Source organism: Talpa europaea (assembly GCF_964194135.1).
Source record: "Talpa europaea genome assembly, chromosome: 8".
NCBI lineage: Eukaryota > Metazoa > Chordata > Mammalia > Eulipotyphla > Talpidae > Talpa > Talpa europaea.
The window spans coordinates 4687241-4712916 of NC_140075.1; the positions used below are offsets into that span (position 1 = coordinate 4687241).

General features: G+C 37.4%; 1 protein-coding gene and 1 pseudogene across 2 annotated transcripts; one reads left to right on the forward strand and one right to left on the reverse strand.

Annotated features, from left to right (window-relative positions):
• Positions 1 to 2186: 2186 nt before the first annotated feature.
• LOC311176173 (pejvakin-like) lies at positions 2187 to 4303 on the forward strand (annotated as a pseudogene). Its single transcript has 4 exons — positions 2187 to 2397; positions 3116 to 3311; positions 3860 to 4001; positions 4196 to 4303. The product of its transcript is annotated as a pejvakin-like (transcript).
• A 2272-nt stretch (positions 4304 to 6575) lies between these two features.
• On the reverse strand, positions 6576 to 21676 carry LOC311175633 (peptidyl-prolyl cis-trans isomerase FKBP7-like; the record flags this gene model as incomplete). Its single annotated transcript, XM_084240598.1, has 4 exons — positions 21148 to 21676; positions 19282 to 19433; positions 16358 to 16491; positions 6576 to 6737 (listed from the first exon to the last, which is right to left on the reverse strand). The coding sequence occupies exons 1-4, from the start codon at positions 21342 to 21344 to the stop codon at positions 6576 to 6578; spliced, it is 645 nt and encodes a 214-aa protein (XP_084096724.1). The 5' UTR covers positions 21345 to 21676.
• Positions 21677 to 25676: the final 4000 nt, after the last annotated feature.

Sequence of the window (25676 nt, forward strand, 5' to 3'; positions counted from 1 at the left end):
AAACATAATATACTAATTGTTTATGCTTTACACATGATGATGTATTTTGTTATTATTATTACTAGTAATGAATAAATAAAGACCTGCTGAGTCTTTCGGCAGAAGATACTAACACCTCACCAAGTGTCGGTGTCTCCTCATTTCCTTTCCCTCAGCCCTTTCTTTTTCGCCGAGGCAGTCTCATCCTTTCAGGAACCCTTGACACCACGTTTTGCCGGAGGCTGGTCCTCGGCAAAGAGGCTTGTCGGGCAGGCACGAATCTGTGAGCCCTGACTGAGCCTCACATTTTTATTTGTTGTTGGTGCTGATGGTGGTGTTAGGGAGGGGGCTGCGTCACTTAAGAGAAAGATTTAAAAATTCCTAACGCAAAATTGCTAAAGAGCCTCCTAGGGCTCCAAAGTTGGAGGCTCCGGGGACTGTCGTCCCTGAAGGCTGCAGTGGGCTTTGCTCCACGAGCCCAGCCTGTAGGAACTCGCGGCGACGTCGGGGGTTCCCCCTCCTGTCCTGGCAGCTGGGCCCATTGTCTTCGAGGCTGTGCGACAGGGTGAATGCTGGGCCCGCCAACCCAAGGCAGGCACGATAGGTTGTAAAGGAAGGCTTGTCTGTGGACAGGTTGCCGTTGAAATGCATCTACCCACCTGTGTTGCGGGCTGTAATGGCATTTGAGATGCACCCCCTTTGGTGGTATTCAGAAAGAGAGATTGGATGTGTCGCTTCTCGAGCCACTTGTAAAAATGACTCCTGTGCTTTCTTCGTGTTCTGGGAGATTGCGCAATACTACAATGCGTACCTAGGGGCATTATTTAAAACCATGGTTACTCACGAACCCTGATGGTACTTAAACCCCGGTACTTAAAAGCAAATGAAAAAAAGTATATTATTTGGATCTTGAATTAAGTCTATGCTTTTCCTCCTACTCCCTCTACAAATGTATGTATATTAATTACTATGGACAATGTTGTTACGTTGCTGAAAGTACCATGTAACCACTCTTTCAAAATATTAACTCCCCAGTGGCGCAGCGGTTGAGCGCTGGGTTGCGAAGCTGCCCGCGGCCTCTGCGGTGCCGGTTCGATCCCCGGCTGCTCCCCGGCCACCAGAGGAGGGTCCCACATGGTGCGCAGACCTCTCCTGCCACCCGCTGCTCCCCTCAGCAGTGTACTTCAGTCCTTCTGCCTGCTCTGCTCCCCTCTCTGGCTCTGGTGAATTCTCTCACCCTCCCGCGCTTCTGACTGTACACAGTGCATGTACAAACAAAAAAATAAATAAATAAATAAATAAAAATACATGCCTCTTTAAAAAAAAATAAAAAAAACAACAAAATATTAACAACCACATAACTATATATAGCAATACACTATTTCATCACTCACATTCGTTTGCTAAAATCTATTTTTAGCCGCAGAATCATTAAAAAGAAGGCAGAACCTTACATAGCTCTCTTTAAAGGTTGAGTAAGTAAGATAATGAAACAAAAACAAAATAAATGCAAGCATGACTCTATCTCAAAGAAATGTCTGTGTATCGGCTTCAGAGTAAGAAACTCCTAAGTCATAGTATACAGTATATATAATTTGACTTTTATTCCGTATTTTCTAAAAATCTGCATGTAGTTTTAAAAAATGCTGTGAATTTACATTTTACATTAATTTTGTGCATACAAGGAAAATGAATGAAATGTTCAATGAACTGTATATCAGAAGGATTCAAAACCGCACTTCTTGTTGCTAAAATTAGCATGACTGGTTAAAGAAGGAATTCCCTTTGGGCTTAGGTCCAAGGTAGCATGATGTCCAGGGCTAACATTAATCCCTAAATTGCATTGTGCCCTCAAAACTGGCAAACCACTATCAACAGGGACACTCTCAAGGACAGTGGTAGTATTTTAGAAGTAATTCTTTTCTCTTTATACCTTTGTGCTATAGACTGAAATTCCAAATTGAAGTTTTTTTTTTAATCAATAGTATATCATTTTACATCGTTCATCTATAATTCATTACCTGAGTGCAGCAAGGGAGGCAGTGTTGTGAATTGTACACTTGTAAAATACTTGGTGGAACCATGCTTTCTTTTAAGGTGTATAATTATATTTAAAATCAACATTTAGTTTTGTGCCTAATTTTCTTTGAAAATATGGATTTATTATCTGAGGGTTGCAGTTGATGACATTTTGATACCATATTAATATGTTTGCTGCCGCTACCAAGAGCTTTGTCAAGCAAGTTGGAGATGGAGGGAGATTAGTTCCTGTTCCAAGTCTCAGTGAGGCTGACAGATACCAACCTCTAAGTCTGGTGGTAAAAAAGAAGCAGTGCTTTCTGCTTCCTAGATATAAATTTACTTCCACGCCTTTTACACTGAAAGATATTATTCTAGGAGACAGAGAAATTTCAACTGGTAAGTTTAAATATCTGCTTGGTAGTAACTATTCATTCAGCTCTGTTATAATCTAAACATAGCTGTGTAAACACTACTTATGTTTGTGATATTGTATATCTCACTTATAAAACCAACTTTTGTTACAATAGTAGTGTAATATTAATAATGCCTAACATTTATATAGTATTAAATCTTATTGGTTGAATAATCTTCAAACCTATTTTATAAGATAATTCATTGTATAATTTTATTTCAGTTGTTTTATAAATTGTATTAGCCAAATGAACTGAGAATATGAGTTGATGTATTTCTTCATCTGTAAGATAGGGGTATCATTTAGTCTTACCTATCTCATTGAGTCAAATGATATGAAAATAATGTGTTTATTTTTTATGATTCAGCTATTATAATTGGTAAACTGAAATGTATTTTCAGGATAGTTAGAGATAAGTGGGCATTTTGACAAATTATTTCTCTTAAACATTTGTTTTTCTTTCAACCCACCAGTGGATCTTGATGCTTAAAAAGTTGTTGAGTGAATTTTCGTTTAAGTATTCCAGGTTTTTATTTTTGTTGTTAAATTAATTGATTTGCTATTTTGATCTTGGTTTGAAGTGGTATCTTTTCATTAATATTTAGGTAATCAAGTCTTGCATAGTAAATTAACATGCTATTTTATATGATCTACACTAGAAAATTCAAGACATTTAAAAATATTAATTTCATTTTCTGAAAGGTATTTCATCTTATCAAATACTGAATTATGAAGATGAATCAGATGTGTCTCTTTATGGAAGGTGAGGAAACCATATTGTCAATGATGTTGGGATTAATGTTTCTGGATCAGATTCCATTGCAGTAAAAGCTTCATTTGGTGTAGTAACCAAACATGAAGTAGAAGTACCAACATTACTCAAGGAAATTACTACCCAGTCAGTATAATAGTACTTAATGTATCCCAATGTTTTCATTAACTATTTTAATTACATAAATTATATCAACTTTATTACAAAGAATGAAATGTTCTCTGTAAATAAAACATTCAGGTTATATTTAATAGAGTAATTTGTTTTGATTTGTTTGAAATACTACAAATTATATCCAAACTTTGGATAAAGGTAGAAGTCTAAAATCATTTGGTTTAAGCAGAAATTTTAATTATTCCACACAATCACTCTGGCTCTGAATACATTTGCTGAATTATTTGATTGCTGAATTATTTGATTAAAAGAATATAGGAATCTGCTGCAGCAGACATGCTGAATGCAAAGTCCTATAATAAACATGTTTTTAAGAAATAGAGAGGAAGATTATTAAATGTCTTTGGAATATACTTTCTAATTTGTATTAGGCCTGCCTTGATTTACTTTTAGTTAAGATGGACCATGACCAAGTTAACACATTATATCAAATATGTACTTAATTATAACTGTAATTAGATGTCATAGATTCTTGTGAATGACTCTTTTCTTTATTTTAGAAAAATTAATTTTGACCACAGCTTAATACGTCAGTCAAGGAGCAACAGAAAGGCAGTATTATGCGTGGTCATGGAGAGCATTCGAACCACACGACAGTGCTCACTGTCTGTGCATGCTGGAATTCGTGGAGAAGCTATGAGGGTACATAAACCACACTCATTCATTTCTTTTACTAAAAAGCTGCAATGGGAATTTTTCAAAAGTACTTTTCAGTGAGACTTGTGCATTTTGTCAAATGTTGAGATAATGGAGTTGTAATACTATTGAGAAGCATCTAGGATTTTGTACAGAAATGGTTTTGCAACTATGCTACGTACCTTTCCAAAATTCTCTAGGGTTGCTTTGGTCAATTGCAGCAAATTGAAGGAGAAAGAAAAACTAACTTGTCTGGGCATCATTTTCCCATCTATAAAATGGAGATGATAATTGTGCCTACCTCATAAAGTTATGAAGTTTAATGTTATTATTTATGTTAAAAAAGGTTTAAGTATAGAATTCAGAATATGAAGGTGTTCCTTCATAACACCTGCTGGTCACTTGAGAAATGTTTTTTTAAGATTTAGTCTATTGTTTTAGATAGCTTTTTACATAGATTTTTCTAAATATTATTTGTAATCTGCATTTAATTCAACATTTAAGGATGACAAGCGTGCACTAATGGTGACTTTATGGTTTAACTATTGCCCCATGTCTGGTAAAATGAGAAAAATGTGTTAATAATTTAATGCAATCTTAAATGTTTAATTGTAGTATCAAATTAAAAGCACACTGAGCACAGTTTGGGGTTTTATGTACACAGTTAACGGGGTGATTGATAGTAGTAATGGGCTGCCATTATGTGGTATACATATGCTTGCTGGGTTCGTCTTCATACAAACTCACTGCTGTCATTTTAAAGTTGAGGCATCTAGGACACACTTATTTCTTTCTCCTTTGAAAATACTTAAAACATTTAATTCTCAGAGTTTTTTTTCCCTATCTATTGTGTGAGACATCTGAATTTTTCCTTTACCAGTTTCTTAACCTAAATTATTTATCTACCATATATTCTTGTTAAAATCACAGCAAAAATAGTTTATAAAATCCAAAATCTATAATTATAGTAAATCTATAGGTATTTACTGCCTGACCATATTTTCCTACATACACAGAAGAAAAAATCTTTCATGTCTCAATAAAGATGTACCCTTTCTTTGGCACCAATGAAATCTTCTATAGCATATCTTACCTCCTCTTCTTAACTTGACCATGTCACAAAATCCCCACAGCACTGTATGTCCTCATTTGTATTCTCATTTGATATCCTCATTTGATATCCTCCCCCTGCAGTGACCTTTAGGGTTAACCGTCCCTAGGTCCGGCTGGGCAACCAGTGCGCAGGGGGAGAACAGCAAAACCCTACCTGCTGCAACTCCCCCCGCAGTGATCTTTAGGAATGGCTTTCGCCATGGTCCCTAGATCCGGCTGGGCAACCAGCGTGTGGGGGGAGAACAGCCTGAAGCAGAGGAAGTGCAGCGGAAGTTCCCTGAAAAGGCAGAAGCTTATCAAAAGATAAGACCACCAAGAACCACTACAAGAATGCTAAAAATCTTATCCCGTCTTTCTAGAACTATGAACTTTAATCCCTTATCTGTCTTTCTAAACTTCCTTCTTTCTTCTATAATGGTCATTGTTTGTTATGTAGATCACCTCCCTGATGGTGATAGACTGAGCCCATGGGCAAGCTAATTTCTTTGATATTCATTCCTGTGCTTTTGGAAAACATATATATACTGGTCACAAACTCAAAGAAAATTACACTCAGATTTTCACTCTTGAAGTGTGTCTGTTTGTCATTTCTTTCGCCGACGCCCTGACCACCCTGCACGCTTCTCTCAACCCTGAGATGGTCTCATCATTTACTGCTGTGGTGGTCCGCTGGTCCGCGGCAGGTGGCGCCCGAACGTGGGGCCCCGACATTTCATTTCATTTCATTGAGTCTTCCACCCATTTATCAAATATTTGACAGCACACCAGCTTATAATGCTCATCATTAATAATAACACTGTGATATGAAGTGACACAGAAAGGTGACGCCTAGAGAAAGGGGACTGGAAACCACTGTGGCATTGATTTAAAACAATTAAGACAAAAAGTCTATATTGATGTCTGAAGGAATACAAGACTCAGAGCAATATAGACTTTATCATGCCTGCTTTAAGAGGCAGAACATCTTTAGTCTGTTAAATATGTTTAAACATTCTTCATTGGTACAAATACCCAAAAGCCAGAAAACTGTACCAAAAATACCAGAGAGTATGTTGAAGCTCTCTTTGGGACAGCGCTATACTAACATCTTACTGAGTGCATAAACTATGAAATGTATAAGCAAATGAAATGTTAATTCCTGGGGCATTTTAACATAAATGGGACATATGCATACTTATTTTATGCTGTTAAGGTTAGAATTAGGAATTGCTTGTAGATTTTGCCATATATGTTCCAAAGGGGGAAAACTGCCCACTGGGACACAGAAGTCAATAAAGCAATAGGAAATTCAATAGAACGTTTCCTCAAAGTTAAACTTGCAAAACAGTCTCACATTTATTATAACATAATTACATGTAAAGGAGGTCTCAAAATATATTCTCATGGGTGAAAAATAGAAAATACATCTTGGAGAAAAGTGACTTCATTTTATAAAGCACAGTAGAGAAATTCTGATAGAAAAATAAACTATAGTTCATCATGTTGATATACATTGTATTCCTTGGAAGAAATGAAGCCATCACCATCATTGTCATTCTTCTTAAAAATATCTTCTAAAACTGCATTCTGGTATGACTTGTCACGTGGATTCTCATCTTTTTCAAATTCCCTTTCCAAGTACTGATTTATCTAGAGGGTCAAAATAGTATTTCTTAATAAAGAGACATGCTGGTACACTCCCAATGACTTTGAGGAATGTTTACATAAAGACATATCTAAAAGTCTTATATTTATAAGACTTATATTTGAAATTGATACAAAAAGTTTAAAAGATATTTGAGGTTTTATTTTCATAACTGAAGCAATTTTCTGTAGAGAAACATTTCACTTTAGCTTTCCAGAGATTATAGATGGTTAGTGTACAAACACAAAGATTACATTTCAATTGAATTTTGCTGAAACTGAATGTCTACATTGCCTACATTATCAAAGGAAAATCACTCTCAAGGATTTCCATTAGTAAATAAAATCCAAACTGGTATTTATAATCTATAAAAATAATGAGAAAAATAAATTCCAGCGGGGCAGAGCAACATGGCGGCAAGGAGACGCTGTGAGTAAGATCTCCCATTAAAAAAAGTTAATAGGGAGGAAAAGCAGCAGGTCCCAGTGAGAACTGGGACACGGAAGATAGACGACTCCAGCAAACTACCCGAAGAAGAAAGTTGCCATAAAAGAGGACTAGAAGGGAGGGAAGCGCAGAACCCTGCTCCCCTCCCCCGCCCACAGGGTCGGCACTCTCCGACCGGCAGAGAGGAGGAAAACAACAAACCAAAACGACCAACAAGAACAAACTACGCAGCAAGCGGGACTGGGAGTGGAAAGGAACTATTGCAGCCACCACACCCTGTGAACGGGAGCTGCGGAGAACTCTGCAGGATTCGCCGCGGCGGTGAGCTAACGGCTCCGGGCGCCATTAGAGAAGAACAAAGACCCTGGGAGATCCCCACACAGCCCACGCTGCCAGTAAGCTTGCACGGAAAAGCGGCGCACTTGGCACGCTTGAAAAGCAAACGCAGATCAGGATCCTGGCTGCCCAGGTCCCCGCGCCTGCCACCTAGGCTTGTGGGGAGACGCGCGGAGGCCCTCCTCACTGAGGTGAAAGTCCCTCACTGAGTGAGCAGGAACCAGGCGCCCAGGCACGGGAGCGGGTGCAAAAGGCGCCATTCCCGCGCCACTGAACTGGGCTACAGCCCGTGTCCTGGAACTGAGGGCTTTGGAACTGAGACCCGGGGCACAAAATTCGGGGCGTGGGTTCTCCACGATGGTGGGGCAAAAGGCAGACACAGCATCCCAAAGCCGTTGAGGTTTACCCTACCATTCTCGCTGTGCTCCCTGTCCCACGGGGGAGGGTCGAAAAACAGCCCCCCAAGGACAATAGGAGAGATCTCTGGCGCCACCTAGCGACCAGAAGAAAAAGTCACTAACACCCCATAGAACAGGGAAATTTCTTAAGAAAAGACTTCTTGAAAAGGGCAGAAGGATTCTGGAAGACCCAGTGGCCAGCTGGGAAGTTAGCCCACGCCAGGCCCCTTCCGACCAGCAGTCTGAGCCCACAGAGGGAGCAGGCACCCACGTCCAGGGCAGACCGGGTGCGCAGAAGTGTGTGCCTGAAACCGGAGGCGCAGGGAATGCATCCCGCTTCGACATTTTAGAACAGGGACATTTCTTTAGTAAATACTGCCTAAAACCAGCAGAAAGCTCCCCCAGAAGCCTGGAGGAGCCAGAGGGGAGCGGAGAAGTTCACCCAAGATGCCAGCCAGTCCGAGCAACACAGTGTTCCAATGCATACGACAAATTAGAAAACAGACAGTAGGGAGTAGAAGAACCACACGCAACCTAACAACTCCTCAGGAAAGAAGCACACAACAAAAAGAAAACCACTCACCAGATTGCAACGACAGCAACTTGGAAAAACTTCTGAGCCTTCAAGAAAGAGAATTTAAAATTGCCATGATTAAAAAAGTGATAGAAGTCATAAAGGAAAACAATGATCAGAAGAAGGAAATTGAGTCCCTAAAGAGGGAAGTAAAAGAAATGCAGGAGATCAAAGAATTAATGGAGGAACTAAAGTACTCTGGGAAAAGCAATGAAAGCAGAATAGATGAAATGGAAGAACGAATAAGTACTCTTGAAGACACAGAAATAAAAAGAACCAAAACAGAAAAGGAAAGAGAAGTACGAAGGAAAAAGAATGAAGGAAGACTTCAGGAACTATCTGACTCCATGAGGAAAGGAAATATAAGAGTTATAGGAATTCCAGAAGGAGAGGAGAGAGATGTAGGAACAGAGAAAATATTCCAGGAGATAATTGAAGAGAACTTCCCAAATGTGAAGAAGGAGCTGAAAATTGATATACAAGAAGCAAGAAGAACACCAAACTTCCACAACGAAAGGAAAAATACAGCAAGAAACATAATAGTAAAGCTCCCAAGAATCCAGGACAAGGAAAAAATAATGAAGCTGACAAGAGGGAAGAAACAGATAACATTCAAAGGAAAACCAATCAGGCTGACATCAGACTTCTCTGAAGAAACACTATGGGCAAGGAGAGAGTGGAGGGACATAGTCAACAGACTCCAAGAAAAAAGATGCCAACCAAGAAAACTCTATCCTGCAAACCTCTCCTTCCTCTAAGAAGGAAGAATAAGGATCTTCCCAGACAAACAGAAACTCCGGAATTTCATTACGACTAAACCCCCACTCCAAAAAATACTACAAGGAATCCTAAAGCCAGAACCTCAGAGGGACAAATAACAACGAAATAAGACCAAAAAAAAAGTTATTAAAAGAATTAATAAATAAAATCAAAGGAAAGACAAACACACTGGCAAATACAGATGCAAACATATCAATATTAACTCTAAATGCAAATGGACTAAACTCTTCAATAAAAAGACACAGAGTTGCAGCCTGGATTAAGAAACAAAACCCAACGTTTTGCTGTCTCCAGGAAACACATTTAGCTACAAAAGATAAAAATAGGCTCAAAGTTAAAGGATGGAAAACAATCCTACAAGCAAATGGACCAAAAAAGAAAGCAGGAACAGCTATATTTATATCAGATAAAACAGACTTCAAACTCAAAAAAATAAAAAGAGACCCCAATGGTCACTACATTATGATCAAGGGGACAATATTTCAAGAAGAAATAACACTCGTTAACATATACTCACCAAATGAAGGAGCACCAAAATATATCAGTCAACTGTTGTCCTCTCTGAAAACAGACATCAGAGAAAACACATACGTAGTGGGATACTTCAACACACCACTATCAACAATGGATAGATCAACAAGACAAAAAATAAGTAAAGAAACTAAAGCTCTAAATAAGGACCTAGAGCATTTGGGCTTAACAGACATCTATAGAACACTAAACCCCCCAAAAAAACGGAGTACACATTTTTCTCAAGTGCACATGGATCATTCTCCAGGATCGATCACATACTGGGGCACAAGACAAACATCAACAGATACACCAAGATTGAAATCATACCAACCATCTTTTCTGACCACGAAGGCATCAAACTAGAAATAAACCATAAAAAGAAGGCAAGGAACTATCCTACCTCATGGAGATTAAAAACCACACTACTGGAAGACCACTGGACTAACGAGGAGATCAAAGAAGAAATTAAAAAATTCTTTGAATTGAATGACAAGGAGGACACCAATATCCTAAATGTATGGGATGCAGCAAAAGCAGTAATAAGAGGAAAATATGTAGCAATAGAAACTCACATCAAAAAACAAGAAAGAACTCAAAGAAACAACCTAATCTCGAAGCTCAAAGATCTAGAAAAAGAACAACAAAAAAAAAACCCAAAACCAGTAGAAGAAAAGAAATAATAAAAACCAAAGCAGAAATAAATGAAATTGAAACTAAAAAAACAATCCAAAAGATCAATGAAACCAAGATCTGGTTCTTTGAAAAAATAAATAAAATGGACAAACCCCTAGCCAGGCTCACAAAGGAAAAAAGGGAGAGAGCACAAATAAACAGGATCATAAATGAAAGAGGAGAGATCACAACGGACACAGCAGAAATCAAAAGAATAATCAGTAACTACTATGAACAGTAATATGGAAACAAGTTCAACAATCTAGAGGAGATGGACAAATTCCTACAACTCTACAATCACCCAAAGCTAGATAAAGAAGAAATAGAACACCTAAACAGACCAATTACAAGCAGCGAAATTGAAATGGTAATCAAAAACCTCCCCAAAAACAAAAGCCCATGACCTGATGGATTTACAAATGAATTCTACCAAACATTCAGAGACGAATTAGTGCCTATCCTTCACAAACTCTTCCAAAAAATTGAGAAGGAAGGGACAATACCAAACACATTCTACGAAGCCAATATTACACTAATACCAAAACCGAATAAGGACAACACAAAAAAGGAAAACTACTGGCCAATCTCCCTAATGAACACTGATGCAAAAATCCTCAATAAAATTTTAGCTATCAGAATCTAACAATGTATCCATAAGATAATTCACCATGACCAAGTTGGATTCATTCCAGGGACACAAGGATGGTTTAACATCCGAAAATCAATCAACGTTATCCAACACATCAACAAAAAGAAATATAAAAACCACATGATAATATCATCAGATGCTGAGAAAGCTTTTGACAAAGTGCAACACCCATTCATGATAAAAGCCCTTGAAATTCTTGGGATACAAGGAACATACCTCAACATCATAAAGGCCATCTATGACAAGCCAACAGCCAGTATCATTCTCAATGGTGAAAAGTTGAAAGCAATTCCACTAAGATCTGGAACAAGACAAGGATGTCCACTCTCACCACTGCTTTTCAATATAATCCTGGAAGTCCTAGCCAGAGCAATAAGACAAGAGAAAGACATCCAAGGAATCCAAATAGGAAAAGAAGAAGTCAAACTATCACTATTTGCAGATGATATGATAATATACATAGAGAACCCCAAAATCTCCACAGAAAAACTAATTCAACTCATCAATCAATTCAGTAAAGTGGCAGGATACAAAATCAATACGCAAAAGTCAGTAGCCTTCCTATACACAAACAATAAATCTGAAGAAGAAGAAATCAAAAAAAACATCCCTTTTATTATCGAAACAAAAAAAAAATCAAATATTTGGGAATAAATCTAACAAAAGAGGTAAAGGACCTATACAAAGAAAACTATAAAACACTGTTAAAAGAAATAGCAGAAGACACAAAGAAATGGAAAGACATACCCTGCTCATGGATTGGAAGAATAAACAATATTAAAATAGCCATCCTACCAAAAGCAATATACAGATTCAATGCTATTCCAATCAAAATTCCAATGTCATTCTTCAAAGAAATAGAACAATTATTGATGAAATTCATATGGAATCACCAAAAACCCCGAATAGCCAAAGCTCTACTGAAAAAAAAAAGAAGGAAATGGAGGCATCACACTCCCAGACTTCAAACTATACTACAAAGCCATAATCATCAAAACTGAATGGTATTGGAACAAGAACAGACATACAGACCAATGGAATCAAATAGAAAATCCAGAAATAAACCCACAGATTTATGGTCAACAAATCTTTGACAAAGGAGCAAAGACTATGCATTGGAGCAAAGAAAGTTTGTTCAATAAATGGTGCTGGGAAAACTGGGTCGCTACATGCAAAAGAATGAAGCTTGACCACTACCTCACACCATACACAAAAATCAACTCAAAATGGATTAAAGAACTAGACATAAGACCTGAAACCATAAAATACATAGAAGGAAATATAGGTGAAACACTACGGGATTTGCACATCAAAGACATCTTTACAGACACATCACCCAAAGCAGTGATAGTGAAGGCAAAGATAAACAGCTGGGACTACATCAAATTAAAGAGCTTCTGCACAGCAAAAGAGACAATAACAAAAACAAAGAGAAACCCCACCAACTGGGAGAACATTTTTGCACCCAACACTAATGATAAAGGACTGATCACAAAAATCTGGAAAGAGCTGATGAGACTCAGCAACAACAAAGAAAATAATCCAGTCAAAAAATGGGCAGAAGAGCTAAAAAGAAACTTCTCTGAAGAGGAAATGCAAATGGCCAACAGACATATGAAAAAATGTTCAACATCACTTGTCATCAGGGAAATGCAAATCAAAACTACCATGAGATACCATCTCACACCAGTGAGAATGGCACATATTAAAAAAACTAGCAACAACAAATGTTGGCGAGGGTGTGGAGAAAAAGGAACTCTTCTGCAATGTTGGTGGGAGTGCAAACTGGTCCAACCACTATGGAGAGCTTTGTGGAGATTTCTGGACCTACTAAACATAGAGCTTCCATATGATCCAGCAATTCCACTCCTAGGTATTTACCCAAAGGACACAGAAACATCAATTCCAAAGAACACCTGCACACCTATGTTTATAGCAGCACTATTTACAATAGCTAAGATTTGGAAACAGCCCAAATGCCCAAAAATAGATGACTGGATCAAGAAGATGTGGTACATATACACCATGGAATATTACTCAGCATTCAAAAAAGATAAACACATGCAATTTGCAGCAACATGGATGGCATTGGAAGGGATCATGCTCAGCGAAATAAGCCAAAAAGAAAAAGAAAAATACCGGATGGTCTCACTCATAGCAGGAATCTAGAAAACTTAAATAAGGGACCAGGAAAATGAATATAAGAAAGTGAAAATCAAAATCAACAAAAAACTATGAACCAGAGACACTTTTTGGGAGGTGGCGGGCGGGAGGGGAGGGATTGGGGTCAGAATGGGGCGTTTGCAATTGTAATGGGGAATATAAAAATAAAATTTATTATTTAAATTAAAAAAAATAATGAATACTTTTACATGCATAATCAATAAAACCTATCATACATTTTGAAATCAAATTCAAATTTTTAAGTCCCCTATGTTTTTATAGCTCTCCCAAATATACATAACTATGACAAACTAATAATTGTGTCAAATACAGAACAGGTATCTTGCTTTCTATATATAATAAGACATTTCTCTACACAAAGACACTCTAAGTACTACCTGACATAGTAGTTACTAGCTACACATGATTACTAAACATGTGAAATGAGGGCAGAGTGAAGTGAGATACGCTACATTTAGGTTACTATACATAACAAATTGGAAGATAATAAAGTTTCCTATGGTAATGTTTATAGTGATTTCATGTTGAAATGGTAATATTTTAGATATATTGAATTAAATGAAATAGATCACAAAAATTTCACTTGCTTTTTTTAAAGTGTGACTACTAAAAATTTTCAAATTATATATGGGATTCAATCATAATTCCATTGTTAAGTGCTAATCTATTTAATAACTAAGAGAGCAAAGCACAATTATCTAGAGAAAATGTTTGGCAAGGCTACGGCATTTTAGGGGCAAGGATATTTTTAAAGGCTAAAGTTGAACCCTGAGCAGTTTTGAACAATACATATCCCAAACTAAGTCCATCACAAGCTGATTTTATTGTAGCATGATCAATGAATCTTAACAAATATATCAACTGTTCTAGAAAAGGGAGATGTATTTTTTTTCTTTCAACTTAGCTATCTTATGTAAATGTAAAGATTTTAGTCTCAAATATTCCTCACTTCCTAAGTAAGTAAATTACCTTTTCATAACCAATATTGCTGGCTCTCAAAATGTAATTTTCTAGTACACTCTAGTGAAGAGGTAAAAAAGGCAGTGGGAAAGAACGTGACCTTAAATTTGCTCGTATTGGATCCTATTTCCACATAGCCATTAAGAAAATAAATACTTCTCCCCCACCTTACTTATCCTGAAGAAATAGCTGACTAATTCTTCTGATAAGGAAGTAAAGTGTTTCTTTTAGTTCATGTTTTCAATCCAGGCCTTGCCATGTATTGGCTGTGTGGTCTTCAATTAATAAATTAACCTCTCTGAATCTTAGATTTGTCACCTATAAAAGGAGGGAAATATATCTATACTGTAGGATTGATGTGAGGATTAATGTTTGGGGGTGTCGATAAAAGATAGTTTTTTTTTTTTATTATTCAGGCATGCACAAAAATTCACTATCCATTTAGTGAAAATGCAGTTACACCTGATAACCTGAGAAATATCTCGGCAAACTGTAGCTAAGCAGGTCACTATTTTTGACTTTCTTTAGTTTCATTTTCCAGAAAAGAACAGAAGATCACCTAAGGTCTAGTGGAAACCAGTGTCACTGCAGTATACACTTCTTGCTGTGCAAGTAATATTGGATGGTTTCTGTGCACAGAGTGATACTTGGGTGCTATATGAATTCATCTACTGTTCACTCTACAGGTTGATCAGGAGCCAACAGAAAGTACATAACTGCCCTTAAGAAACAGGGGATGTTCGCATTCCTTTATTTCTCCATCAGCTGACTAGCAGAGCTTCAAGGGAAAGCCCTTAATAATTTCTTGAAAAAGGGAGCAGAATTAGGATGGGGAAAGGATTGTAGAGGGAGGGGGGAAAGAAACAGAGAAAAGGGGCTTCCTATTATCACTTGAAATTAGTGATTCAGTTGCCTATCTTTACTTATTTAGGTGAGAGAATTATACATGTTTAATTGTCTTCAAGCAAGAGTGGAGATAACTGGGCTAACTCAATTTAAGCAAAAGTGTACAGTCATTGGGACTGGGTAAGATACTAAATTTCAACAAAACAAACATTAGCCCTGACGCATTCATGATGGAAATTCCCTTTAAGAGCCAAGTTTGGTCCATAGTTAAGAGAATAATAGTGGAGTCAGATTGCTGGGGTTGCAATCTGGTTTTGCCTTTTAGAGATGTTTGGCCTTAGGCTAGTTACTTAATCTGTCTGGACATTATTATTTTCCCTTCTATAAAATGAAGATGACAATAGTGTCTACTTCATATACTGTCATGAAGATTAAATCGGTTCACACACAAATGTGCTTATAATAGTACCTGTTACTGAGAACATGGGCAAAACATTTTACTATCATTCAAGTTCTCCATTAAGCCCTCAATCATATATAAAATTAACTGGTATGTGAAGGCTAGGTAGCTGAATTCTAAACACCTGTTTACTAACTTTCTAGTCTAATAATTCAGGTTCTTGCTAGATTTCTTCATAATTTCATGTATTCTCACAATCCAGATGGGAATTATTTGCCATAATATAAATTCCTATAGTGCTGCTTAAAAGAGATCTGATGCTCTTATAATTTAAGAGATGGAAATGCCCTATATAGATTAGTTTGGTGTTTTAATGATCCTCTTGCAATAGCAAGGCAATTGAACAGGATGATTTGGTGGTGTTTTATATTGAAAATGCATGTGTTTTTATAGAGCTTAAAGTTTTTAGTAGCTAGCTCCATAAAAGCAAAGTGATCAGAGCCTTCCTGGTGGCGCAAGGGGTTAAGACTCAATCTCTGAAGCAATCTGCAGCCACTGCAGCAGAAGTTTGATCCCTGGCCAGGAAGCTACCCACATGGTGCAGCAGATCTCTCCTGACTCACCCGCTGCTCCCCTCAGCAGTGTACTTCAGTAGATCTGCCTGTTCTGCTCCCCACTTTGTCTCTGGTGAATCCTCTCACCCCCATACCTCTGGTGTGTACCCCAATTCTTGTATGCATAAATAAAAAAATAAAAAAAGCAAAGTAATCAGCCCACATGAGGCAGATCTAAAAAATAATAGTTATAACAAAGATGCAGTTAGATTGTGACGGGAAATTTAGATACACACAATTTGTTTAAATTACCTCAGTTTTAGAGAGTTGCCTGCCATTGTCAGTGTCTATCTGTTTAAACGTTTCAATGCTTCGTGGTCCTTTGGTTACAACATAAAGTTCGATCTCAAAAACCAATGTTACATCCGGTGGAATCTTGCCTTCTGCTAAGAATATAAATTTTAACAGCTTAACTTATATGACAATAATGTTCAAATATTCATTTATACATAGCTATAATAGCATGATTGCATAATTTCATGTTTTTAAAATTTGCTTTCTAAATACTTTTTAATCAATTTTTCCCATGTTTTCAAATGAAGTCAGTTCAAAGAACCTAGGTGATTATCATTTCCTGATTAAATAAAAATAAATTTAAATTGTGCATTATTTATTAATATGCCCCATCATTATACAGGATAGAGCAGGTGCAGAGAAGAAATGCAAGGGCAGAAAAACTTGAAAGTATAGATCAGAAATCTCTTAGAAAATGACCTTATGTAGCTTTTGGAATTGTAAATAAAATGTGTTAATACTTACCTTTCAAATTCTTTGTAGACATTAAAAGCTAAGCACAATGGAAACAAAATAGTCCAATGACAGTTTTATGAAGAAATTTCTCATCACAACAGAAAATTAAGTATTAGTTGAATAGTTCTCTTTAAAAAAAATCTATTACCTGCTATCACAGATGATTCAAGCAAGCAGTGGGGTTTTTCATATGACCATTTCCTAAAAATGACCTGCAGAAATGACTTGCTAAAAGGCAGTGGGTAGATTTTGTCACCAGTATATTTCCAGAATCTGATACAGAGCTTGATCCATTACAGACACTCAAATATTTGTTGAATGAATGACACTTAACATTTATTTTAAAAAATGGTTGTTTATCCTTTGGAGAACGCAGTAATTTCTTTAATGAAAAGTGCAGAATTCTTGTTAAAGTGTTTATATAACCCAAAGAGAAAAGAACTTAAAAATTACAGCCAAAAGAGCTATATCAGTCATTTCAAAGCCATAGAAAAACCTACCCATGCACTATATGACTAATGTGACAATCCTCACCACCATTGCATGTTACTAGAGTAAGAGTAAAAGAGCTAGAGAGTGATTCAATAATTACTTTTACAAAATCCATTCCTACTCTTTCCAGTTCATGATCTTATGACAGAAAAAAAAACTTTTCCTGATAACAAATTTAAATTTCTTAAGAGGAAGTTTCTGCACAATTCTACCATAAACATAGAAAATATTGCCCATTAGTCTTTTTCTTGCCAAAAAAAAGAAAGAATAAGAAAGAGAAAAACATGCATTTTTCCATAAAGTTACTTGTATTTAGAGAAGCATATCAAGTATATAGGAGTTAAAGAATCTATACATACCACATTACCATTAATTAAAGCACTAAAAAGGCACATGCATTTCAAGTCATGCAGAGGTATCTGTGACATGAGGCAAGGATATTGTGCAGAGGAAAGACTTCTTCAAGTCCTACCTAAAATAAAGTTATAGTTAATGTTAGACCTTAATAACTTATTTTAAAAAGTGTATTTGATCAAGAAGTCATTTGTTAGGTTACTTATGGCCCACACTGCAACTTTTAAAATAACCTAATCTAAGCTATTGCAATGCAGGTAAGTTAGCATTAAATACTTCCTAAGGAACACACTTTGGCAGGGGGAACCTCAGTTTCTTTAAGTGTAAAACAAGATGTTGGTGCTGTTCCTAGTAGGATTCATCATTTTTGCTTATTGGAGACACCTTATATTGAATATGAACTTCTCAAGTTAAACTTCGACATCTCTGTAGCCAGGGTCTGGTTTATTAACAGCTTAGGCACCTGGTTAGTCATTCATATTTAAGCATAAATTAGTTTATAAAAAGGATAAATTAAGTAGGCATTTGCCTTAGAGTAAAGGTACCCAATAGGACAAGCATCTATTGGTGAGGGATATGGGTATCCTAAGCAGATAAAGCAGTGGATGTTCCAGTAATGGACAGAATGTGGGGATATCTGATGGGAAAACACATGAGACAAAGGGAAACCTTGAAAAAGAGATTTAACAGATTGAAAATTTGCTTATATCATTTTGCCTACAACTGGCCTCAATCTATGACAACATTGTCACAGGTACTGCATTAAAATTATCTTTCATTTTCTCTGTCTTCTGGGATCCTGTACAACTAAAATAGGACATACAAATTATGGTTCTGTGGTAACTGGCAAAAAAACATTAAAATGCTGTAGTTATGTGGAACTGACTCTTTTTCCCAATGATGTCTGACATTCTCCATGAGTATAAAGAGGTGACTGAGTTGGACTGGACTAGATACAGCTGAAGTTTGTTGGCCCCTAAACTTCTGCAATTAATTCCTCTATCATATTTCATTTTTTTGAGCAATTTAAAGTTTAATTCTGCGAAAATACACATAACATAAACTTTACCATTGTAACCATTTTAAGTGTATTGTTCAAACTATCGTACAACCAATCTCCAGAACCCTGTCATCTTGCAAAGTGGAAACTATACCCATTAAACCACAACTCCCTATTTTACCCTCTTCCTAGGCTCTGGCAAACAACCTTCTCTTTCTGCCTCTATGAGTTTGACTATTGTATGTAACCTTAAGTTGAATCATACAGAATTTCTTTTTTATGACTGGGTTATTTCACTCAGCATAATGTATTCAGGGCTCACCCATGTTGTAGCATTTCAGAATTTCCTGTCTTTCTAAGGCTGAATAATGTTCCACTCTATGTCTATACCATATTTTGTTTATACATTCATCTGTCAATGGACACAGATTATTTCTACCTTTGGCAACTATGAATAATGTTTCTGTGAAGCTGGGTGTACATCTAAATCTTTAAGACCTGCTTTCAATTCTTTTAAATGTATACCCAAAAGTCTAACGATTTTTAAATATAACTTAGAAGAAATTTAAAAACACCTTACCATAGCCTTCTTTTCCATATGCGAAGGAAGGGGGTATAATCACTTTTCGCTTTTCTCCAGGGCACATATCCATCATAGCAATGTCTAGGCCTTTTATGACTTGTCCAACACCAAGAACAAACCATTTGGGGTGGCCTTCATTTTGTGTCCGGCTATAATCAAAACAACACTTAGGTAACGTGACTTCAAGAAAATTAAATTCAAACTTTGAATTACAGATGGGTATTTAGTTATAACTGAAAATTGGAGTCTTCTCTATCCCTCTCTTTTCCTATATTAGCACTCATTCTGAACACCCTGATGGAGTGTTTGGCTCAAATTTCTCTCATAATAGCCAGAAAGAGACATATATTATTTGCCCAATGCTAGTCATTAACAGTCATCTTATTTTCTTTTTTATTATCTTTATAAAAACTATTCAACTGTTAACTTTTTAATGGGTCTCCTGGTCCTGACAAGCAGCACAGCTTGTCCAAATAGCCCATTTAACCTCTTTAGGTTTGTTCTAAAAAAAAAAAAAAAAGATGGTATAGATTTGGCCTCAAAAAGTCGTTTCAACAGTAATTAAAATTTTAATTTTTTTCTTATTGAATTTCCTTATTTTCTTCTAAAGGGAAATAGCTAACTTTCCCCCATTCTATCTTTTTTTTTAATAGAGGCATGCTTTATTTATTTATTTTGTTTGTTTGTTTGTTTGTTTATACATACACTGGGTACAGTCAGAAGCGCGGGAGGGTGAGAGAATTCACCAGAGCCAGAGCAGGGAGCAGAGCAGGCAGAAGGACCGAAGTACACTGCTGAGGGGAGCAGTGGGCGGCAGGAGAGGTCTGCGCGCCATGTGGGACCCTCCTTTGGTGGCCGGGGAGCAGCCGGGGATCGAACCGGCGTGGCAGAGGCCGCGCTCAACCGCTGCGCCACCAGGGAAGCCCTCCCCCATTCTATCTTTCTATAGTAATAGTACAGATGAATAAAAACAACATTCTCCCTTGAGTATAATAAACCAACAATTAAATCTGGACCAGGATTGGTGGCATACAGGTGAGAGAGTGCAGGGCTCAGAAGTCATCTGTCACTGTAGTTAGTAGCTTTCTGGTACAACTGGATAGTGGCTCCTGGCTTGTAGAAATCATGCTTCTGAAGATCTCTTAAACTACCTAATCCTCTAAAAACTCCAAGCCAAGAAAAATAAAAGGGTGAACATCCTCAAGGCAATTCTACTGAGTTCTATAGGCCCCAAGGGTAGTGGTGGTGAGGGATATGTGTGGGTGTAGCATATTTTTGATGACTTCTTGGGCAAATATTTTTCTTAAAGATTATTTATGCATACAAGAGCTAGGGTACAGGCCAGAGTTGGCTGGGGTGAGTGAGATGATTCACCAGAGACAGAGCGGGGAACAGAACACAGGCAGACTGACTGAAATACACTGCTGAGGGGAGCAGCGTCGAGTCAGGAGAGGTCTGCTTCGCCATGTGGGTTGCTCCCTGGCCGGCTGCAGGGGCTACAGATAGTTTCATAGGTTGCCTCTTAACCTCTTGCGCTACCAGGGGGGCATTGGGAGAATATTTTTTAATAATTTAAAAAGTAATGCTCAGACTATAACCAAGATGAAAATGCATACATTATACAAAAAATGAAAAATGATGTAAAAATATCTAATAAAATAATAAATTAGACCAAAAAATAAAAAGTAATGCTCAGTTTAACAGGGAGTAGGGAATCTAACCTTATTCTCCCCTATCCCCCCACACCCAGGCTCTTCTTACCGATAAGAAACAACATTCAAAACAACCAACCAATTAGGTTGCTGGAGGGATGCTAGATTTCTTGCATCACTGGATGCAGAAGCAGTTCTTGGCATTTCCTACCTGCAGTAGAATTTCGAGCCATCTTTAGCCAAGTAGCCGTCGTAATGGGCATTTAGCAGATCTCCCTTCTTGCTCGTCTTAGAGCAGTTTTCTGGACGATGCAAAACTTCTATTTTCACTTCCTCTGGGCTCTCTTTCTGGGCAGTAAAAACGTCCCCCACACAAAAGAAAACGACTACTCTGAAGAGGACACGCATGATGCCCGAAGTCTGCCCGGAGGCCCGCCGCGCTCCCCGCCGCGCGTCGCTGTGGCCCGGGGCCGCTCTGGCGAGTTCCCACACGTAGCAGTCATTGTCCTTAGTCACAAAAGCCTTGTCCTACGCCACAAAGGCCGGGGCCGCTGGCCAAGCCCCGCCCCCTACTCGCCGCGCGGGGGCCGCCGGAGCCGCTACCCGGCTGGGGCAGCCCGCGCGCTGGTCCCGGCGCCCTGGTCCTGGCGCCCGGGCGTCCCTTTTCTCCTTGGGTGCCTTTTCTCCTTTCCAAGTCCACGTATTTCACAGACGCTTTTCTCAGGTTCGGGAACACTCGCTTTTCCTAAAATGAAACTGGCCAAAGACGAAATAAAACAGCCTGGGGTAGGACGGCGTGGTCAGTGAATGTGGTTGTCATTTCTAGGCTTAAAAGTCTGCTCCTCAAGCTGGAAGGGATCATGCTCAGCGAAGTCAGAAAGAAAAAAAAAATACTGGATGGTCTCACTCATAGCAGGAATTTAGATAACCAAAATAAAAGGCCAGGAAAAAGACTAATTAATACAAAGTAAAAATCAAAATCAACAAGCAACTATGAACCAGAGACACACTGCGGGCGAGTGGGGGGCGCGGAGAGGAAGGATTAGGGTCAAAATAAGGGGGGAGTGCAATTGTATGGGGGATATAATCAAAATGAAAATGCATACATTGTGCAAAAATGTAAAATGATGTAAGAATTATATAAAATAAAATACTAAAAAAAAATTCTGCTCCTCGGCACCCTCCCACGAATCTGGCCTGTACCCCAGTTCTTGTATAAATAAATAAATAAATCTTAAAAAAAATGCTCCTCGGGTCCCTAGAAAACTTGCGTATTGGGGGTTATTCTAGAAGTTGAGGGTAATAAGTTAGCTTGTGATGACTTTCGGGGTGCCTCAGGGGTGTCTCGAATTGTATTCTAGGAGTCGGAGTAATTTAAAAAGCAAAAAATGAAGAAGAAACAGAAGAAGATGAAGAAGAAGAAGAAGAAGGAGATGTTGAACTTCAAGAAGAACAAGAAGAACTAGAAGAACAAGAGGAACAAGAAGAAGGAACAGAAGAATAAGAGGAAAAAGCAGAAATAAGAGGAGAATAAGACGAAAAAGCAGAAATATCAGAAGAATAAGCCGAAAAAAGCAGAAATAACAGAAGAATAAGCAGAAAAAGCAGAAATAACAGAAGAATAAGCTGAAGAAGAAGCAGAAGAAGAACAAGTAATGGAAAAAGCAAAAAATGCAGAAGAAACAGAAGATGAAGAAGAAAAAGAAGGAGATGTTGAACTACAAGAAGAACAAGAAGAACTAGAAGAACAAGAAGAACAAGAAGAAGAAACAGAAGAATAAGAGGAAAAAGCAGAAATAACAGAAGAATATGCCAAAAAAGCAGAAATAACAGAAGAATAAGCCGAAAAATCAGAAACAACAGAAGAAAAAGTAGAAAAAGCAGAAATAACAGAAGAATAAGCTGAAGAAAAAGAAGAAGCAGAAGAAGAAGACGTAATTGAAAAAGTAAAAAATGCAGAAGAAACAGAAGAAGATGAAGAAGATGAAAAAAAGGAGATGTAGAACTACGAGAGGAACAAGAAGAACTAGAAGAACAAGAAGAACAACAAGAAGAAACAGAAGAAAAAGAGGAAAAAGCAGAAATAACAGAAGAATAAGCTAAAAAAGCAGAAATAACAGAAGAATAAGACGAAAAAGCAGAAATAACAGAAGAAAAAGCCAAAAAAGCAGAAATAAAAGAAGATTCAGCTCAGGAAGAAGCAGAAAAAGCAGAAGAAGAAGAAGAAGTAATTGAAAAAGCAAAAAATGCAGAAGAAACAGAAGAAAATGAGGAAGAAGAAGAAGGAGATGTAGAACTACAAGAAGAACTAAAAAAACAAGAAGAACAACAAGAAGAAACAGAAGAATAAGACGAAAAAGCAGAAAGAACAGAAGAATAAGCCGAAAAAGCAGAAATAACAGAAGAATAAACGAAATAGCAGAAATAACAGAAGAATAAGCTGAAGAAGCAGAAGAAGCAGAAGAAGAAAAAGTAATTGAAAAAGCAGACAAAGCAGAAGAAACAGAAGAAGATGAAGAAGAATAAAAAGGAGATGTAGAACTACAAGAAGAACAAGAAGAACAAGAAGAACAAGAAGAGCAAGAAGTAGAATCAGAAGAATACGACGAAAAAGCAGAAATAACAGAAGAATACGACGAAAAAGCAGAAATAACAGAAGAATAAGCCAAAATAGCAGAAATAACAGAAGATTAAGATGAGGAAGAAGCAGAAGAAGCAAAGGAAAAAGAAGTAATTGAAAAAGCAAAAATTGCAGAAGAAACAAGAAGGAGAAGGAGAAGGAGAAGGAGAAGGAGAAGGAGAAGGAGAAGAAGAAGAACCAGAAGAATAATAGGAAAAAGCAGAAATAACAGAAGAATAAGCCGAAAAAAAATATATAACAGAAGAATAAGCCGAAAAAGCAGAAATAACAGAAGAAGAAGCTGAAGAAGAAGCAGAAGAAGCAGAAGAAGAAGAGGTAATTGAAAAAGCAAAAAAATGCAGAAGTAACAGAAGAAGATGAAGAAGACGAAGGAGATGTAGAACTACAGGAAGAACAAGAAGAACTAGAAGAACAAGAAGAACAAGAAGTAGAAACAGAAGAATAACAAAAAAGCAGAAATAGAAAATAAGCCAAAAAAGCAGAAATATCAGAATAATAAGCCAAAAAAAGCAGAAATAACAGAAGAATAAGCCAAAAAAGTAGAAATAACAGAAGAAGAAGCTGAAGAAGCAGAAGAAGCAGAAGAAGAAGTAATTGGAAAAGCAAAAAATGCAGAAGAAACAGAAGAAGATGAAGAAGAAGAAGGATATGTAGAACTACAAGAAGAACAAGAGGTGTAGGGCGATGAGAGGATTCAGAGACAGAGTTGGGGAACAGAACAGGCAGACCTACAGAAATACACTGCTGAGGGGAGCAGCGGACAAGACAGGAGAGGTCTGCTGTGTCATGTGGGTTGCTTCCTGGCTGGCTGGGGATCCTGGAGATCGAACTCCTGCTGTAGTGACCGGTGGTAACTTGATAGAGCTGAGACTTTAACCCATGCACCACCAGGGAAGCCCCTGAATTATAGTAATTTTAATTAAAATAATGGGATACTTAATTTGTGTGAGGAACATTGGTTGGTCTAATAATGAAAATATTCTAGCTAAAATAATGATTACACGGTAGTTTTCCAGTTTCCACCAAGTTGTATGTGCAGATTTTTGTGAAAGCGTTACTAACTGAAACATTCGTTGCTTGGTGTGTTTTAGCCATTTGACCAGACCAAGTTGGAGAGTCATGGCAAAGAGGATTTTATAACTGAATCAAGCAAGGGGACATGAGATTGACCTCAAAGCACTGTCTCTCTTTCGAAATGGAGTTGGGATTTTTATAGGACTATCAATATTTGGACAGGGTCTGCACCACCATTAAGATTTAGTGTTACACGCCTAGAGGTGCTAAACCATGTAAAGGCACTGTAATCGAAGAGACCTTCCTTTAGGAAGGAGAAGCAGAACATCAGGCAGCAGGCTTGGGATTCTAACCCCACACTGCTGCTGTGCCCTTAGACAGGGCAGCATCTCTTCTCTGGTCACCTTTCATCTCCGTGATAAGGGAATTGCACTAATTCACTTTAACGCCTTTCCAAGCTAAATTCAAATATACCTAATTATCAGGCAGGGCTGCCAAATATTTTTGTTTTCCTTGATGGTGACTTTATGTTTTATCCCTTTGCTCTCCTCTCAGCCAGTGAGTGATAAAGGCCCCTTGGCATGTTTTCATGCTTTAATGTAAAGCGATCTTACTTAACTAGTAGACACATCTCTTTTCTTTTTTCCAGTGATTTCTTTCTTTCTTTTTAAGATTTTAAGAGCTACTCTTGTATGATAACTATTAATAAGAAGTCTGGTTTATGTATAAATTTTAACAATTTTTTTAAAGTAATGAATAATTAGCATACATCTTAATTAGCAAGTAGCTCTGCATATTTAGGGTTGGAACAATTCTTGAAAGCTGGTACCTTTTTATTTTTGTTATTAAAAAGCATTTATTAAATATTCATATATATGTAAGACTGAGTTGTTTAAAAATCTATGTAAATGTGAGCAGTGATACTACAGTTTGCAATCTAAAATAATCTATTGACTTTAATACTAAAGCTATAAAATTGTAGGTACTAATTGAATTTTCTTATTGAATGGCATGGATTACATTTTTCCTAAACTAAAATAAAACATTTTTTTTTTTTTGCATAGAACTGGGCCAGAGGTGCGGGG